At 50.1% G+C, this 19,050-nt stretch overlaps 1 protein-coding gene across 1 annotated transcript in view; it reads left to right on the top strand.

Annotated features, from left to right (window-relative positions):
• Positions 1–19,050, top strand: part of LMF1 (lipase maturation factor 1) — a 185,193-nt gene that overhangs the window by 159,464 nt on the left and 6,679 nt on the right. Inside the window, exons 8-9 of the mRNA XM_032197862.1 lie at positions 1,109–1,292; positions 10,602–10,714. Of these exons, the coding sequence (XP_032053753.1) occupies positions 1,109–1,292; positions 10,602–10,714 (297 nt within the window). The remainder of the gene's footprint in view (positions 1–1,108; positions 1,293–10,601; positions 10,715–19,050) is intronic.

Genomic DNA, 19,050 nt, shown 5'->3' with positions numbered 1-19,050 from the left:
ACAGTAGGAACATACTTTTATTAGTAATTTGGTGTCCCTGATTTACAGTGTGTTTCTAACCATTGGGCAGCTGGCCACGGCTCATAACTCAGCCCAGCATATAATATGGAGCTTGGCTGGAGAATCCAGAAATCTATTAAATGTAGGTAACAATTATAAGCTGGGATGTACAGCATTCCTTGCTTGTAAGCATCTGTCACTGGAAGGTACTGGGGAGAAGGTGGAGCTCGAGTGTGTCCAAACTTTCAGTTTCTTGGGCTGAGGGAGGAAGGACCAAAGCAGTAAAAAATTAAAAGGGTGTTGGGAGCGGGACAGGGTGGATAGGCAGAGTGGCCTGAGCATCCCTGACAGGCACTGAAAACCTGGAAGCTGTGGTTTCACGTGGGTTGTCCATGGCCTGGAGTTTGCCATCCCCGCTGCTCTGCCACCTGGCTGTGCAGAGAAAGTCAACCAAGCAGCAAAGGGAATATGCATGACCTGCTGTAAGGCTGGGGGGCTTTTTAACCCAGTTTCTAAACATCTACCAGGTACGGGGAGCTTGTTTTGTTTTCATTTTCTACTTTTCTTGGCTTGATTTGCAGTGGCTCACGCAGTACCTCCTGCTCTAGCTGAGTAATCATGAGACCTCCCTTGCAGCCAGGATGGAGGAGATGGGGATGCACTTAGTGACCATCCTTCATCTCCACTTTCCTATATGATGAGGAGTTTGTAGTCAGAGAGCTCATTCATCATGGGAGTCATCAGAGTAACGAGAAAAAGATTTTCTTCACAAACCTGGTACAAAGAGACAGATTGGCCCAGGGTGAAGATGCTTGTCTGGGACGTGGGAAATGCTTGTAGTATTCTCTCTCTTTCTTGAGAAAGACAAGATCAAGAAAGACGGGCCCAGCAATTTCAGTAGGAATCATCCTTCTAGGCCACAGTCCCTCCTTGGCCTAGCACAAGTGCAGTATGAGAGAGGAAAATGAGGGAAAAATGTGAAAGATGGACATTTCCATATAATTTGCTGCTGGAAAGATAAAAGGCTGCCAGACAGTGGCTGTGCTGACTCTCGTGAACCAGCATTTTACATGACTTGAGACAACTAACAGTCTGGTGTGTCCCACAGCATTACCAAGGAGAGAACAGAAGTCATCCTTCAGGGTACGTCCAGCCCAGACCCCAACGACCCCGCTGCTGTCTGGGAGGAGTACGACTTCAAGTGCAAGCCCGGGGACTTGAAGAGGCGCCCGTGCTTCATAAGCCCCTACCACTACCGCCTGGACTGGCTGATGTGGTTCGCTGCCTTCCAGGTTCGTGCCTTTGTGTGTCCTGAGACGTGTGTGTCCCCTGAACCAGGAAAAACAATTTACGTGAATTTACAATGTGCTTGGGGTGGGGGGGGATGGATATTTGAAGCCTCGGCTAAGTTAATTATGTTTTAAAAAAAAAAAAAAAATGTATTCCTAAAGGATGTCTGCTGCTAGTGTAATGAAACTCTTGGAAATTTTATGTGAGGCTTTTTAATTGTTTCTCAGCAATAACGGAGCTGAAGGCATTGAGAAGGCGCATGGACTGCACCTGTCCCCAGGCGTGGTGGCACGGTGGGGGTTCACTGCTCTGTATAGGGCAGAATCTGCCCTACAGTGTGCCCGTGTCCTGCAGGGTCACTCTGCCAGCCGCTGGGACCCTCAGCCCCCTGGGGACACCCCTGGGGACCTGACAGATGCTTTTGCTGCTTGCCTGCCTGCCTGCAGATGTAGCATCCTCACGTGGTATCAGCAGGCAGGTGGCAGCTATACATTAAGAAGGAATAGGGGGAGAACTTGTAAATGTTATTCTTTAATGTCTTGTAGCCTTTTCTGCGAAATCGCAGCCATGTGACCAGCAGAACTTAGGTGGGATTTTACAAATCTGGGGCTTACAGCAGGGGTGTGAGGCAGCCCCCTCTCAGGCTGTGGCAGGCTTTTCTCTTTGTTCTCATGTCCTCTCCTGATGCTCTTCCCTCTCTCTTCTCCCCCCTGCCCCAAACTTCTCTGTTTTCTTTCTTTGTGGTATTTTCATTTAGGCGCCTTTTAGATTCCTCAGTGATGACATAACCATCGCTCTTTGGCTATGGTTTTATATTTACCCCGCTAGTTTTTGTGCGCTGGAATTTCATTTAATCTGCATTAGGTATGCTTATCCCTCAGCAAGACGATAGCAAAGGTTAAAACTTCAGCCAGCAGCGGTGCACAGCATTCAATGAGGGTGCAGACGTTTGAAGGGGAGCTGCTGGTGTAAACCTTACCGCATTTCGGGAGGGCTCCAGCTGCAGAGAAGTCCAGGTCACCCAGCAGAAGGCTGTGCCTGCGGAGAGAAGCATTTCTGAGATGAGAGAAAGGCCGCTTGTTTCCTGGGCAGGAATACCCCCAAGGCCTTACAATACAAAGTGTTCTCGGGTTTAAAAACAAACAGGGGAAGGGCAGAAACGCTCATGCATCGTGGGCAAGTGCTGGCCGTGCTGGTGCTGAGAGACCCCGTCACACGCCAGCGCCGTCTGTCAGCGGACACCGGCCGCGTGCTGAGTGACGGTGATGTATGGGAGCAGCCTGGGGAGGAGGAGGAAGAGGAAGTAACACAGGCTCCTTCGCATCTGTTTTCTTTTTTTTTAATTTCGCTGAAGGGTTCCCCAAAGCGCTCCTGTGAGCGGGGGGCTGGTGGAGTGCGTGCGTGCAGAGGCATCTGTCCGCAGCAGCTGATTAGCAGTAATTAGCTCCGTGGGTCTCTTGCGCCGGGCAGTGGAGGTGCTCGTCCCCTCCTTGCCATGAGCCTGAGTGGGATGCTCAGGGCTGGGACCACAAATCCTTTCCTGAGCAAGATCAGGGCGTTCACACAGCCTCCCAGTGCAAACTGCTCTTCGGGAAGCAGTCCCAGATCCTGCTTAAGAGTGGAATTAAGAAAAAGAGCAGAAAGGAGAAGAAAAACCCTCAGAGATCTGGGGATGACGCATGTTGAAAACAGCAGGAACACAAGTAACATGCACAGCAGCAAACATTTTCAAGCATGGCTGTTTAGGTTTAGGCATGCAAATACATGCGTAAGCGTGGAAGTAAATCTCCTCCGGAGTGGCTGAAGGTTTGTTTGAAAACTGTGAGCTGTGTACTTAGTGTCAGCTGTCATCCTTGGGAAAGCTGGCCGTCCTGCTCGGAGCTGCCGGAGCCTGCAGAAGGATGTTCGCTGCTTGGCTTTGAGTCCCGCAGAGCCGCGGAAAAGACGAGGAACCGGCAGCCGAAACCCCAGAAGAAGTTTGTGGAGTCAGGCAAGTTTTGCAAACCCCATACAGTAGTTTATGGAGTCCATAAAACCAAGTTACTTCAGCCTCCGGATTATGTTTAATTTGTTTTTTAAAAGTTCTGGATTTTTAACACCGCTGTTCACAGCCTGCGCGATCGCTTCCGAGCAGCCGGCCGGAGGGTTGGTTTTGCAGTTCGCTGGAGGCGGTCAGTTAAGGACCTGACATATCCAGCTCTGACAGCCTGCAGAAAAGCCCGGGGAGTTTGGGGGAAGATATTTACCATCCCTTTGTGCTGCTCGTGACAGGTTCCTCTTTGCACCTCATCACTGCTTGACATACGACGCCTTCCTTCGCTGCGGGCTTCCTGCGAAGCTTTCCACCTTGGCTGTAGCTGCAGGATTTGCTTTGAAGAGCCCAAAATTGGGAGAGCCAGGCCCTTGGCCAGGCTGGCACGGGTCAGCTCTGTGAGGAGCCGCCGGCATGGCCCCAGCTCCGAAACAGGAGGAGCCACGGCGCTGCCCCACCTCTGAAGTGCAATTAGCAGTTGGCTGCCTCTTAATTACTGTTTCCAGTAGTGCCTTGATTGTATGCAATGTAACATGGCATTATTTTTCCAGGAAACAATTTTCATGATGTTAATTTTATTATCTAAATATAATATGCCTTTTCATTTGTTTTCTAAATCCCCTCTTTGTTTCATACGTCTCGCCATCCTGTGGGTGCTCTAGCTCTGAATTAAGTCCTTCATTTAGCTCTGGCAGGGACGTAACCCGTCCAGAACCACGTCTGCGTGGCTTCTTCCTGTCTGCAGAAGGGGAAAATCTCCCACAGATAGCCAGCAGCAACAGCATGCGGAAATCTCTGCGACCTTTTTCAGTGGCTTCTCAGCAGCTGCCTCGGACCGGACTGCCTTTAGTCCATCGCCCAGCTGATAACGCCGTCACGCAAGTGCAAAGTGAGCTAGGACATTTTTGACAAAAATGGCCCGTCCCTTGGTGAGGAGCTGGTGGTCAGGTGCCTGTTACTGACTCCGCATCCCCTACCTCCATCAGAGCAATTTAAACCCAGGTTTCACCCAGCTCAATGCAATGCACATTTTTAAGAGGAGCTCCAACGACCTGGAAAGAGCAGCGTGATGTGCTCAGTACATTTGCAGGTGCCACCAAGCTGTGTGAGTACAACAGAGGAGGAGATCTGAAAGCACAGCCATCCTGCTGGTTTTGGTCCAAACAGACAGAAGAGGAGTGCACGGTGATGATAGCAGGCAGGAGCTGTCACCTGCCCTGGATGGGATGGATCAGAGAGCCGTTCTCCAGGGCAGCCTCTTGGGCCAAGCATGCAGCACCAGAAGAGGACCTGCAGTGATGTTTCAGCATTATAAAAAGAAAAACACCATACAAAGGAGGTGAGCAGGCATTTGATGTGCACGGTGTCACCCTCCCGCTAAGCCAAGCATCCTAATTCAGGATAGACACAGACAACTGGCAAGGCTGCAGCAGAGGGACCTGCAGAAACCTCGTCTCACAGCGACTGCCTGAACAGATCTGCATGGGGTGAGAGCAGGAGGGAAGGCTGGCCATCAAAACAGGTTTGGAATATGTGGAAACCTACCGCAAAGTGGAAAGTAACAATCTGTTTTCTGCGTCCCTGTGGAGAAGGGAGGAAATAATGGACCAAATGGCAGAATATGATTTAATCTCAAGAAAATTCAGGTTAAGCGTTAGGAAAAACTTTCCAACAAGAAGATAGTGTGATGGCAGAATCCGCTCCCAGAGGTGTCGTTCCAATGCAAAGACGTCCTGTTTGTACAGAAGCTGGAGACAAATTTGTTAAAGCTTTTTTCTCTCCTCCAGCGATGACAATGCTCCTGTAATTATTTGACTTATATGTTTATTGTTTGTAGGTGCCCCACCATCGTATCCTAGAAATGAGCTGTGTGGTGCCACTGGTATGAAAAGTGTTTTGGGCAGATTTTTGGCAGGCTGCAGGTGGATTCAGTGTTGTTAAGAAATAACAACCAGAAAACAAAATAGTGCTCATAGTTTTGGGGCTTTGAGTTGGTCAGTTTTCCTGGTAGTGGGATGTCTTGGACTTTGTAAAAGCCGGTTGTTTGTAGTAAAAGACATTTGTTCTTCACCATTGGGCAGTAGTAGAAAGCCTTCACTGCTCCTAATAAAGAATAATCAAAGGAAAGGCTTTTTCCTCCTTGCTGTGGCATGAAGGTTATTTATTCTGTTTAGGTCGTGTAAGCTCTCATGTTGGGGTCTGTGTTTGGCCATGCTCTTGGTGCTTACCACATAATAACTAGTCAAAAAAAAAATAACAATCCCACTGTCCTCTTGAGATTGTTTTGTAAAGCTGAGTGTTTTCCTGCATTATACCTTGAAGCAACTCCAAGAGTATCAGAGTGTCAGGATGGCCTGTAGCCCAAGGGACACATCTAAAATTCAGACCACTTTTGTTGTGCAGGAGTTGTGTTGCTCCACGTTAATGAGGTGAGAGCAGTGGGATCCCGGTGTGCTGCACAGTGACACGCCTGGGATGTTTAAGACTTAAGGAGCATCGTTCTCGATAGCATGGCAGAACCACAGGCAACATCAATGCTAATATCAGGGGCTGTTCCCCCTCCAAGCATCTCCCTTGCCTGGCATCTGTCTGTCTGTCTGTCTCAGATGACCGTTCTGAGGCTGCACGTTGTGTTTGGGATGTTTTAACTCCAGCAGGGGACCGGCAGCACCACGGTGCTACCAGACACCAGCACAGAAGCTGCTCAGACTGTGGCTGTGTCCTAAAAGCTCTGAAAACTGGCACCAAACCTTCCAAATAACAGCAGCTGTGGTACACCCAGAAGAACCGTGTGTTTTCCAGGTACGATGTGTAAGTTTATAGAAAAAACTCAGCTGACTCCATAAAAGAAGACAGAAACATGAGCAGCAGGATGGGTGTTCGAGGACCTTTTGCTGGAAGAGCTGAGAAAAAGAAATCCTATATGTAGGGCAGGCAGATGAAACTTCTATAAAATATTTTATTCAAACCTCTCTTACCTGGGTTGTCCAGCCAGGAGGTACTTACAGGAAAAAGCTGCATGGCAGCAGAGCAGAGGAGGAGGTGTGTGTAACGTAGTAAAACTTAAACCTCGTGACCAACGTACTAAGCAGGGCCTTTTACATTTCCTTTCTTTCCCCTTCCAAAAATACAGGCCTCAATTCACTTCCATTTTCCATTGCCGCATGCATACGTTTTGGTCCACGTGCAGAATGTAGGAATTATATTTTCTCCTTTTAACTGCCATCGGTATGAGAAATTTCAACCCCCCCGAGGGGCATTAGTGCCAGCTGCAGGCCGGGTCGTGCAGCGCTGCAGTGTTCAGGAGCACAGGTAAGGCTGACGGCCTGCCACGTACAGCCACGAGCTGTATGAACACGGAGCGAGACCTGGGCTCTGCAGGGAGTGAGTGTTGCCCACGGGGGCTGCTGTGGGTCCCTGTCTGCATTCTGTCCTGGAACAAAGCGACTTTTCTTTCCCAGCGCAGAGGTGGTACGGGAGCCGTGCCAGCTGCACCTTTCCCGTGTGGGCAAGGTCTGAGGAGTGGTTTCCCTGCCCTGCTCTGCTCTCTCACAGCCTCTAGTCTCCCCTGGGACTGCTGCTCTCCCAGCTGTGCACAGTTCCTCCGGGGACACGCTGCTTTTGTGAGCACCTTGTGGTATAGCGGGCTAAGGGGGGGTCTGAGTGTGCCTTGAGGAACTGCCCCCACAGAATTAACAAACAGCGAGCCAGACCTGCTGTAAAAAGCTTCGCCTCTCTAAGAAACTCCTAGGAAGAGGGGAATGAGGTCACTGGAGATGATGAGGAATGCTACACTCTGAAGTAGCCTTCAGCCTTGCCTGGTGAAGTCACTCGGGTAGCGGGACAGTAGTGAACTTTGCTGAGATGGAGCATTGCAGGAAAGCAAAGCATCGCATTAGTTACGCTCTCCTTTCTGCACGACGTGGTTCATTTCTCCAGCTGATAGCTCAAGTTCTCCAAACAGCAACAGTTGAAGCCACTCAGCTGCAGAAGGATAAACGTCAGTGTAAGCAGAAATGTGAATATTGGGTGAAAACATCCCGGATGGTGGAGTTACTGCTTTACATCCCCAAAGCGGGTAGGCTGTGACGCAAAAAAAAAGCCCCTTACGACACAGGGCTGCAATGCAAACCCTCCCCCGGTCATCCGCAGTTGCACACCGAGCCCGATGTGAAAACGTGCAGGGCTCCCAACCATGTGAAATAATAATGCCGGGCTCCCGTGCCAAGTTTCCAGCTGTTTCCACATGTGCATCTCATAGTTACCTCCTCCCGTGCGCCTGTGCCAGGACTGAGATTCAATAAAATGCCACACTAATCCGCAGTCCTTTTTCATTAAATGACCAATTAAAGCTGGAGGAAAAGGGTTCTTATTATTATTATTTCAGTTGGGAACATGTTCCCTGTAGAGCCGTGTGGTTTTTATATATATATTTTTGCGATGATTATATTCTCTCCTACTTTATCTCTGCAGAGTTCCGTTGCTACTGCAGCTGCCTTACCCCCAGCTCCTTGCTGTTGCCTGACTTAGTGGAGATTTGGCTTAAAATTCTGTAAAAGGTATTAAATTCGGCTGCCTGCAAGTGACTGTATTCAAGGTGAGAATGCCGTGTTTATACACCGGCAAAGTGTAAAAACGGAGAAGTTGGAGAATATAAACAGCTGCAGAAAAGTCTCTTTGCACAGAAAGGTGGTGGTGGCAGCCTGGGGCTGCGGCGAGGCGAGGCTCCTCACACTGGGCACGCAGAGATGGGGATAAAGAGCAAAGAAAGCCCCGTCCCCAAGCAGTGAGGAGGGCAGGGACACCGGGAGGAGCTGATTTGTGAGCTTTGCATGAGGCTGAAGCCAGTTGGGAAATAAAAGCTCAGGGTGCCTTAACCTGTCTTGGTTAATCCACCACGTTATGCCCAACACCCAATCTGGGGAGGTCCCGTGGTGGTGCCAGCTGGAAGAGGAGCTGGAGGTGGTCTTGGTCCCTGCAGAGCTGCGTGTGCTGCATTGCCCAGGGACTGCAGGGGCTGCCCGGGAGCATGAGGGGAGCTGAGCCCCAGCGTTGGATGTGGAGGACAGGAGCCAGATGGGGCCTCATTCCCTGCCCATGGAGCTGCAGGGAGGCCAAGCAGCCTGCTTGCAGCCTGCCCTGCTCAGGCGCCTGTGACACGTGCATCCCTCCTGTTTTATTTGATGCACAGGGTGCTTCAGGCTCTGACTCCTCTGTTTTGCACGCTCACAGCTAGCAGAAGTCGAGCTCAATACCAGATGAGTCTCTCCCGTTCTAAATATCATAAATATATATTGCAGCTCTGCAGACGGTGTCGGGGTCTGGTCCCACCAGATCCGCAGAGAGGAACTGTCACCTTCCTGCCCTGCGCCTCGATGCTTCCCTGGACGGAGCCCAAATCACCTGGGCTCTTTTTTTTTTCCCCCTTTGCCACCGTATCGCTTTACAGCCTAACGAGTTAACCAGCGCAGGCGTGAGCACGGCTCTGCTCCCGCGTGCTCCCAGCATCGGCGGCGTGCGATATCCAAGCCTTTGTGCTGGGGGGAGCGGGGGGAGCTGCGCCGGGTGGAAATTTCTCACCGCAGACTTTGCTGGGGCCAGACATGCTGTAAATTTTACAAGAAAAACACTTTACAAACCAGAAGTCCAACTCTCGTGCGCATGGAGCTGCTAATTAACAGTTTGGAGACCGGGCGAGCCAGGGAGCTGATTCCACCATCACTGAGCTTCTTGGTTTTGCATCAGGCCTTCAGGATTTGGGGTTCTCTGTGAAGTTCCAGCTCCAGGAGGCTGGGGGCTCCTGTTGCTGTTTTTCTCCCACTTCCCCCACCTTGTGCACAGGACCCCTCGCATCTCAGGCATTGTGGAGCCGCACGGCTCAGCTGGAAGCCTCAGCTGGAGTCACTGGGGGTTCCTCAACATGCCAGGACTGCAGGCAGGGACACGGCCGGCTTCTGCCCCTCCATGAGAGCCCCCAGCACCTCTGCACCAGGCAGGGAGCCAGGAAGAGAAGGAGAAATGGGAGACGGGATTCTGCAAGGTGTGGAGGAGGAAGGAGAGCACCTGGAGGTGGCACAGGGTGGTGGCACAGCCGGGACAGACCTGAGGGGAAGCGCCGTGAGGCAGGACAGAAGCAGGCAGATGGGGAGAGGAACCTTTTTTAAAAAGCTGTTGGGTGAAATAACTGTGGTTTTCCTCTAAATTGTGATGAGCATGGGTCAGAAGCCCTCTGAGGCAGGGCTGCTGCTTGATGGGCCTTTCCACCAGAATTTGGTGTTTTCCATCTCTTTTCTCTCCTCTGTTTCCCGTGGCAACGGAAATAACAAACTTTGCCATTAGAAAAGATTTGCAGAGTAACTTTGCATTGATGTTCTGCATTAGTCACAGTCTTGCAGGTACAAATGCCGGGTTTAGCTTTCCCACAGTGTCCCCTACTGCTTGCATTAAAAAATCCATTTAGGTGCATGTTAAAAAACAGGGAAAAAAAATTGTAAGGCACTGAAAGTCACCAGAAAGGGAAATGCTTTTTATGGAGCCTCACCAAGAATCCCTGCAAGTTGTGAGATGCATTCATTCCTGGAGGGGGGTAAATACAGAGCCAAAATTGCTGACTGCAGTGTCCTAGAGCTGATTAATTTGGTTTCAGAGGTAGCACGATAAAGGGTTTGGCCTAGACATTGCATGTAAAGAGGACAGACTAGATGAGAGGAAATAAAGAGGATGCAAGAGAAAGGAATCCAGGAACAGAGATTTCACCTTCTTCTGCTTTCTTTCTGTTAGCACAGCAGGGAAAGCAGCATAGGATGGGTGGATTCTCATTGCCAAATGTGCAGTTTTGGCCATCAGGTGCGCTGCAGCCACTGGCCAGGCTTCGGGGATGCCTGCGGTGGTGGGCCCTGCGTTGCTCTTGGGGCAGCCCAGCAGGGTGTGAGCAACCATCACAGCTCAGCTAATGAGAAACTCATTAAATCTGTGTGCCTGGCACGCCCTCAGCTGCATCCATTCCCTTGGGAATGATTTCCAGATGGGGTGAACTCAGGAGCTCTCCGGGCTGCCCTGGGATGCTGGCGTGCCACACCAGGCTCCTGGTGACACCGCAGGTCTTGCTCTGGACCTCGAGTTTTTGGATCCCACGAGATCTGTTCCTGCAACGCCAGGACATTGATTGTTGGCCATCACATCAGCTGTAATCTCTCCCCAGAGACCGTGCAGACATCTGCAATGGTGACTGTGCTGCAGGGCAGTGTCTAACATTGGTATTTCTTTCTTTTTCCCCAAGACCTACGAGCAGAATGAATGGATCATCCACCTGGCTGGGAAGCTGCTGGCCCAGGAAGAGGAGACCCTGTCCCTGATGGCAACGAACCCGTTTGAGGGCAGGGCACCCCCACGGTAAGCTTTGGGTTTTGCCAAGGGAGCTGAAAGCTCCTGGGCTTTGTGTTCAGCGTGATCGTTCCTATCCTGAATGTCCAAACATGTTTTCTGAGGCCATTAAATAGGGTGGTTTTTTGATATCAGGGCACCATGAAGAGCTGGTGCTCTCAGCACCTTGCTGTCTTCTGTTGGAGACCTGGGGACCCTCCGGTTGGGTCTCTTCCCAGTCACCAGGGGCTCGGTGCTGCTTCTCTTGGACGGGAATCTCGACTGCTGCGGTGGTTTCCTGCCCAGCAGCTTCAGATTTTTTGCCACGATCACTTTGCGAGGTCAGATCAAAAATACCGTTTCTAGCAGCCTATTGAGATATTTCAAAGATGAAACAGCCCTGCAGAAATACTTGTTTTTGTTGATACTCGTCTCGGAATTGTTTGCATTTTCAATGAAGAGACAAAGCAAACATCAGCAAGGGAAAAGCACAGACGAAAACCCCGAGGTTTCTACAAAAGGAAAATTTTCACAAAAGTGTCTATTTTGTTGATGAAGTTATTTTTAGCTGAAAAAACACTTTAAGGGAATTTTGGATCAACTTAAGTAATATTATGCTCTTGCTAATATTTTCCATTTGAGGCTCTCAAGATGCGTAGCAAACAGGGATTAAGGTTCCCAGCACCAAGTGAAATGAACTTCCCTTTGAAACAGAGCTGGTGTTTTTCAGCTCTAACACAGTGTAGCCCTAAAACCTGGAGGAGAGATTCCTTTTCTAGCCTAGACATTAAGAATTTCCACCTTTTACCAAGGTGCTTCCTTTAGGACATGCCATTCGGAGGCTCATACACTGAGGTGAATGTGTGTCTGTGTACATTCTGCAGAAAATCAGCAGGCTGACAGCTTGGGATGTACTGTTGAAGTGACTTTCCCACCACAGCATTTGAGTATTTCCTATAACCACATTTCCGGGGTTCCCCAGGCATCCCAAATTGTCTCCTAGCGCACAGGTCCCATATCAGAGCGCTGGTACAGGCTGATGGTAACGAGTTCCCTCCAAGCACAGGAGCCAAAGCTGCAGGAACAGCAGAAATTTAGGGTTGCACGTCTTCTCCTCTCAGAACCCATTTCCCCTCGGCACAGCCCTCCCGGTGTGTGGGGCAGGAGGCTGCCCCTAGCCCGGAGACTCCCCACCGCGCCGGCGTTCCCGTAAATCGGGGTTTATTGTGCAGCTTGGCTTACGGGGCTGTGCCGCGGCTTGTTGGGTCTGGTACACACAAATAATTACACCTTGGCTCGGGTCCAGGAGGGACCTCGGGAACCTGTATTAATTACTGCTACAAAAGGCGTGCTGGGAGATAGCAGCACGTCCCTTGCCACGGATGGATACGGCTTTAATAACGTCGGTGGAGGGGTTTTAGCTCTGCTTAGCTCTGCTCGCCTTGGTTAGGAGCAGAGCGGAGGTGCTGCGCGAGGGGGCTCGTGCCGGGACCTGCAGGGCTGCGTCTTTATGGAGCTTGTCACAGGATCGTGTCGGGCTGTAATTTGTGAGGCTGAGCTGAAATAGCTGCTGGAGACCTGTACGATGCTGGCTCCGCGTCAAACGGGGGGATTTACCGTCCGAGTCTCCCCAGACTTTGCTGATATCCCCGAGGCTCGGGGCTGTAAATTCACTGAGCGGCGTCCTTTGTGGGGAGTTCCCGTGCCTTGCTTTCTTTTAAAAAGCCAGCCCTGAGTACTGGCTGACCCCGGGGGGTTCAGCAGAACCTGGACCTTTAGACACCGAGTCACCAGTTTGAATTAGGTGTCCCCTGGTGCCAGCAACCAAAAGTCATTACCATCTGGTGGCTGCTGGCTGTAAACGGCTCTCGCGGTTCGCCGAGTGACAGAAGCATTTGATAATCCCAGAGCTGTTTATTACCGCCTGTCCCCCAGTGCCATAAACATCGCTGCTGCTACTCACCACGACTGAAACTGAAAACAAGACATCGCAGCAGATTAAAACTCAAGATGTATATCGCATCTCACCTTGCGAGGCTTTGCCATGGGTTGCATCTCTTGTATATTTTCTGGCATCAGTGGTGTTAAAAAAAAAATAAAGTAGATGAATATAGGAACTCATTTAAAATTGAAAATAATGAAGCAGGGGTAACACTACATTGTTCCAGGTGTGAATAGTTTTTTTGTCATATTCTGTAACAGGTAAGGAAATTGAATGTTCAGGAGCTTAAAGCAAAAACAAAAGCAAATCTTTATCTTAGCTTTTATAGGATAACGATTGCCTAGAGGACAGAGGTGTACAAGCATTTCCGATAGCTGTGGAGCAGCATGGATGCTGTGTTGAACACACAAAGCCATATATATTGTTGAACAGGGTCTTGATTCATGCGGTACCTTGCCTTTACCAAAGCACAGACTCTGTTTTCACTCTTTAGCAGCTAGTTTATAGTAGGAAAAGATCAGGATCCAGTGCTGGTTTTATGTGTCAGCTGCCTTTGCTCTGGCATTAGTTGTGCTTTAAAAGTTTTTCATGGGTCTAGTGTATTTTTGGGTGGCTTAAAATAAAAATAACAATTTACAAATGCTCATTTTGGCTCAAACCAAAGTCCAACACACCATTTAACCCTGGATCCCAGTTTGTAGGTCACGTTCCTGGTTTTAGCGAGCCAAACCCAAATACCTGGGACCTTGGCCCTGTCCATATTTTACCCAGGTGCAAAGGGGAGGGCTGCGAGGATGCAGGAGCTGGACCACAGCCTGCAGTGGGGTTGCCACTTTGTCACCAATTCCTGTTGTTATTTACACGATTTTGGCTGTTGTTTGCTGGTAGCACCTCCCCTGCATAGCTTGCATATGGAAACTGAAGTGATCGTTTGCCTTTTTTTTTTTTTCCTCCCAGTTTTTATGCCCCATCCCAGTTCTGCTGAGTTGACACTTCTGGCATTTGCGGCTGGCGCGTTCGCAGCAGCTCTGTCAGCTCCTTCGGATCCAGCATTCGTTCTGCTCAGGCGGGCTCGCCTGCCAGGCTAGCTGGGGCTTTTTTCTTTAAATTTCAAAAATTTGCCATTTCTCTGCTGGATTTCAGGCGGTCCCTTGTTGCACTTGGAAGTGGGTTCCCTCCTGTTCCTGCTGAGCCCCAGTTGCCCAGGAGAGCTGCCCACAGCTGGGGACACTTCCCTGGGCCCTTGGGCCTGGGAGGGAACGGAGGCAGCAGTGGGAAATGAGAGGAGACCCCCGCTTGGATTCATCCCCCTGAGCAATATTTATCTGCATGCTGCATGCACAGATCCCCAGTGCTGGCATTTGCCTTTTTGGCGTTACAATTTCATTCTGGTTGTAAGCAAAAACCTTAAATTTGGGCCCTAACGGTAGCATCTGGAAAGAAGAGCAAATTCCAGGGGTGTGGAGCTGTGGTGGTGCCCGGAGGCTGCCCATGAGCTGGCTGCTGCGAGCCTCCAGCGCGGCGCGGTGCCACCTCCCAGCTCACTCCCGCGCTCCCCTTCGGTAGCTGCCTGGAAAAAGGGCTAATTTTCCTACCAGATCCCCCCCTCCACTCTGAAGGGAATTTTGAGACTTAATTATTTTCATTCCCTGCTAGACTAAATAATTAGGGGAAGGGACTGTTTTCCATAAGAACATTACGCTCCATACTCCACGGAGTTTATTCTGTTAATGGAAACTCTACACCTTAAATAGCCAAGGGACTTTCAAAATGAGTTAATGCCTTCGAAATGAAATTTCTGAGACCAAAGTTTGTAGGTTTCTTTACAACTCTAGAAATTATAGTATTTTTTCAAGTGTGATAAACTTAAAATGAGAAACAGGTGACTGATTAAAAATGAGGGCATTGTTGAGCGCCCAGCCTAGCTGAGTGTGAAGCTTTACTTCAAGCAAAGTGATGTTTGTGGAATGTAGATTTACAAAATATTATTGTGCAGCGGATAGTTCATAAAACACCCGCCATCATAAATCTGAATGGTAGGGCTTTGGCTGAGAAATTAATAAGTGTTTAACACACCGTCATGGAAACAGCCTGCAACAACGAAAGAAAACAAAAATCAGGTTTTGCCTACAGAGGGAGGGAAAAAAAAAAAATCGATTTTATTTTTGACCTGAAGTGTTCAGTGTGTCTGATATTAAATCATGTTCACTTAAGGACTTTTATTCCAATTATAGTAGCACTCTGTTGAAAAAGCCCCAGCGTGCAGCTGAAGACCTGGATTTGTCGCGGCAGCGTTATTTATGGAGGCAGCAATTCCAATCTGATGCTACCTGACCAGGAAGGGCCAGGCCTTAAAATATCTGTTTACAGCCCTTAGTGGCTCTAACGACACAGAAGAGAACCAGAAATCCCCACAGAGCAGGGTGCAGGGTTAGCTCCCTTGGGTGCAGGAGCAAAGTCCTCCCTGCGAGTGTGGGTCAGGGCTGGGTGCCTGTGGGGAGAGGATGGCGTGGGAGGAAGAAAGCTCCAGGACTCAGTCCGATGGGGTGGTTATAGGCACAGTGAGCATCTGAGGAACTTATTTAGGGTAAAATACCACAAGTTCCTTGAAGTTTGTTTTTTAAATAGAACAAACAAACAGGAGACCAACCCAGCATGGATGGGCAGTGGTCATTCTGTAACTATTGAGGGCAGTGCTGGAGGAAGGCAGGGCATACAGAATTAGATGTAAATATGGGCTGGAGGGGGAATGATATTTCTAACCCTGTGGGGTCTCCCTGAAAAAGAGTCCCTAGAGGCAGTGAGAGCAGTGCTCACAGGCAGGGGATGCTGCACAGGCACGCAAGGCCTTCAAGGTGTGAGCGGACCTGTGGCGATCCCAGGCGGCCCCTGTCAGCCCAGACATTTCTCTCCTGGGACAAGTCTCCCTCCAAGCTCTGATCCCAAAGCCAAGAGAAGTGTTTGCCTTGCCGGCTGTTCAGACAAATGGGCAGGAGCCAACGAAAATTCACTTTGTCCTTCCCCGGGTCCCTGCTGCGGGCGAGGGCCTGGTGCAGGCCAGAGTTGTGCCCGTGCCGAGCTGCAGGAGGGCCCGTCCTGCACCTCAGGGTTTGTTCTGGTTTCCCAGGATAATCCTTTTGTTCTACGTTTATTTGATGAACACTGTGATTTGGCAGAATTTGGCTGTGAGAGATCTCTGGGTACCCGTGTGGGCCACGCAGCATCGCAGCGTAAGGTGGCTGCAGAAATCAGCAGAGCCCCAGAGCATCTCCCACAAGCATTGGTGTCAACCACACAGAAGTAAAATATTTTGTGTGTTTCCCACTGAAAAGATGTTTCACCAGCAATGAGAACTGGGAGGTGATGGAGTTCTTAGGGGTGAAAAAGTCCAAACACGTTTCTTTGGCAATCTCATTGGGTTTTATTGCAGTTCCTGTACTAAGAGCAGCACCTGTGCTAAGATAACACCTCTGATTTATCATAAGCAATACATGGCCTAATATTATCAGAGTGAAATGATTCTGCTGTCCTGGAGGGAGACTTTAAGGAATTTTCTTTACATTAAAAGAAAAACAACCCCATATTTCAGCACTGTCAAGGGGCAGCAGGGCAGAGCTAATGTCACAGCGCTGGGATCTCAGCAGGGCCATGGCCAGCTCGTGTTTGCTCCATGCCCTGCCACCTGCCACATACCGACCATTAACCCCTGCTGAAGGCAATGCCTGGCAGTGCTGTAAGCCCTGGGGATATCCACGTTTCTTTCCCACCAGGTTCACTCTGTTGTCGTTGTAGACACAGCCTCTGAGCATCAGTTTTCAACCTGTCAAATAGAGTGAAAAGAATTGTTGCCCACTCCTGAGAGAGTTTTGAGGATGAGTTGCCCGCGAGATGCTCCAGCTCTGCAGGGCCAGACCCCACCAGAGCCTTGGAGAAAAAGAGGTCAGTGACATGGAAAAAAAACAACCCATGGAACTACCCTCATTCTGCAATGGTTTGTGGGCCAAAGATGAATTTATGGTTGCTGCTGCTACTAGCAGCACAGGAACAAGCAAGAAAGGCAATGATGGAGGCTCTGCTAATTTAATGAATTTGTACTTTCCACTGCCACTTGCTCTCTGATTTACAATGGAGTGGGGAACCTCGAGATAAAAAAAAAAAAAAATCACACATTGAAAAGACGACTCGTGTTTTGGTTTCTTTCTTCCCTCTCCCACCCCGGCTCGCCCTGTCAGGCCATTAATTCTAACAGAAAACACCGGGTCTGGTTTTTTCCCTCGAACCCCTCAGCTGTTGCAGGGAGACAGCTGCACCCTCTGGAACTAATTACAGCTGTCTGGGAGATTTAGCCCTCCATCGCAACAACTCCAATATTGCTGCTAATTTTTAACACGTACAGTTGGAAGATGTCATAATAGGCTGATATATGATCGAATCTTAAAAGTGCTACAGCGCAGCTGCTACCGGGCATCTGGCAGGATGAATATATTGATTTAAAAAATAACGCTGATTATTTTTAGCTCCCCTGCCTGCCCCAAGGCTGCAGCCTTGCCCGATGCATGCGGTGATGGAGGGCGCGTGCATCCCCGGGGGGGCGGTGGCACACGTGTCCCCACACTGTGCCACGTGGGGCTGGCAGGCCCGTCTGCATGGCATGTGGACCTGTCCTTCCTCACCATCTGCACCAAGATCCACAGCTGCCTTGTGGCTCCTCCAGGCACTGCCACCATGGCTGGGAGGAGCTGGCAAAGAGACATCCATGTCCCTTGTCCTGCGTCCCATCAGAGGCTGTCGTAGCAGAGGTGGTTTTCTGTCTCCTGGAGGAGAAATCTCTGGCTCGCTTTATCTGACCAAATCCTATTTCTTGCTTCTCAAGTAATTGTTTTTCTCTCGTGTGTCTCATAAGGGACCTACCCTGGCCATTGCTGGTTCAGCTGGATGCTTCCTCCAGGCTGGTCCCCACCTGGCTGTGGCAGTTGTACCCGCTGCATCCTGCTGTGTCAGGGAGAGCTCCTAGCTTTTGTTCACTCAATAAATCCTGGGAAACTGCTTGCAGCAAGGAATGGCTTTCCTGACCTTCCTGACTGTCTCTGAAACATGAGCATTGCTCGTTCTTCCCCTGGTATGAGGGATCACCTGTGGCATTAGTCTCCTTTTAACGTAGATGAAGTCAAGTAGCTTGCTCGTGACCTTCCTCAAGATGCTCACATTTCCCTAGCGCAGCAAGCCAGGTTCCCGCATGCTGGGAGTTTCCAGCAGCCAGAGGAGCCTCAGGGACCTTTGGATCCCTTCCACCACCCAGAAGGTCTTTGCGTGAGCACTGAGGTAGTGAAAAACACAAGCTCTTTCCGATAAGGCAAGCTGCAGCCTGCAGCAGTCTCTTGGTCTGCAGGCAGCCACGTCTGTGCGGGTCCCTGAGTGATGCTTGGAAACTCTGTGAGCCCTGCCGGGACGGGCTGCAGGGCCTTCTGCTCCGGATGCCTTCATATGGGGTGTGCTTGCTCCCCCATGGGATGAGGAGGGAGTAGGTACAGCCAGCCCACGCTGGGAGAGGTTGCAAACCCTGTAACTTTGGAAACGAGGTACCCAGGTAGATTATAAATGCTGGGATAGCTTGTAAACTCTATGAGCCCTGAAATGAAGGGCTCCAGTGAGTATTAAATTCAGAAACTTACATCAGAGTGGCTCAGAAGGCGAGATTCACGGAGGTCACAAGTTTTCCACGTATCCCCTGTAGCGTCCAGCCCTGGGAAGGCACAGAGAGGCCGAGCAGTGGAGGCTCTGCAGTGCCCTCCTTGTACTTTGGTGCATTTTTGCTGCAGTTGCTCAGCTTTCACACATGGGGTGAGTGATTCAGAGCCTGGCAGAGCTCAGCACCACGAACCCTGCAGCCCAGTATGTGCAGGTCCCTCCTGCACTGGGCTCGGACTGCGCATCCCAGCAGCGCAGGTGGGATGGGGCTGGGACAGGAGGGTCACTCAGGTTAGAGACTGGGGGCTCGGGGGGACCTCTCAGGTTTACTTCGACTCCAAACACAAGGCCTTGAAGCGTGCTCAGATAGAAAGGCAAACTTTATGCCACAAAAATGCAGCTTCAGTTGCGTGTGGTTGCTTTAAAGCTCACACGGTTCTAGTTTTACATGCCGATCCCTTTGATAGCACACATTTTAATAGACAAAGAACATATGGGAAAAATCATACCAAATCAGATGATAGATAGCGTTTAATCTGGGCAGGGAAGCCCAGTTGAAAGGGACAAGGAGCTTTTCATTCCATGGGGTTACTGGGCAGTGCTTGGGTAGGGGAAGGCACTTTTTGGGCTGAGCAGAGTCCCGGGGTCTCCAAGTTCTGCTTGGGGCACTCAGAGAAGTCCTCTGCCTTCTGTTCTCCACATCCCCAGCAAGCAAATGGGGACCTTGCCAGTCAGG

The sequence above is a fragment of the Aythya fuligula genome, chromosome 15, assembly GCF_009819795.1.
Source record: "Aythya fuligula isolate bAytFul2 chromosome 15, bAytFul2.pri, whole genome shotgun sequence".
NCBI classification, from domain to species: domain Eukaryota; kingdom Metazoa; phylum Chordata; class Aves; order Anseriformes; family Anatidae; genus Aythya; species Aythya fuligula.
The sequence above is the reverse complement of the archived record's forward strand: the minus strand, read 5'-3'. Positions and strand labels throughout refer to the sequence as shown.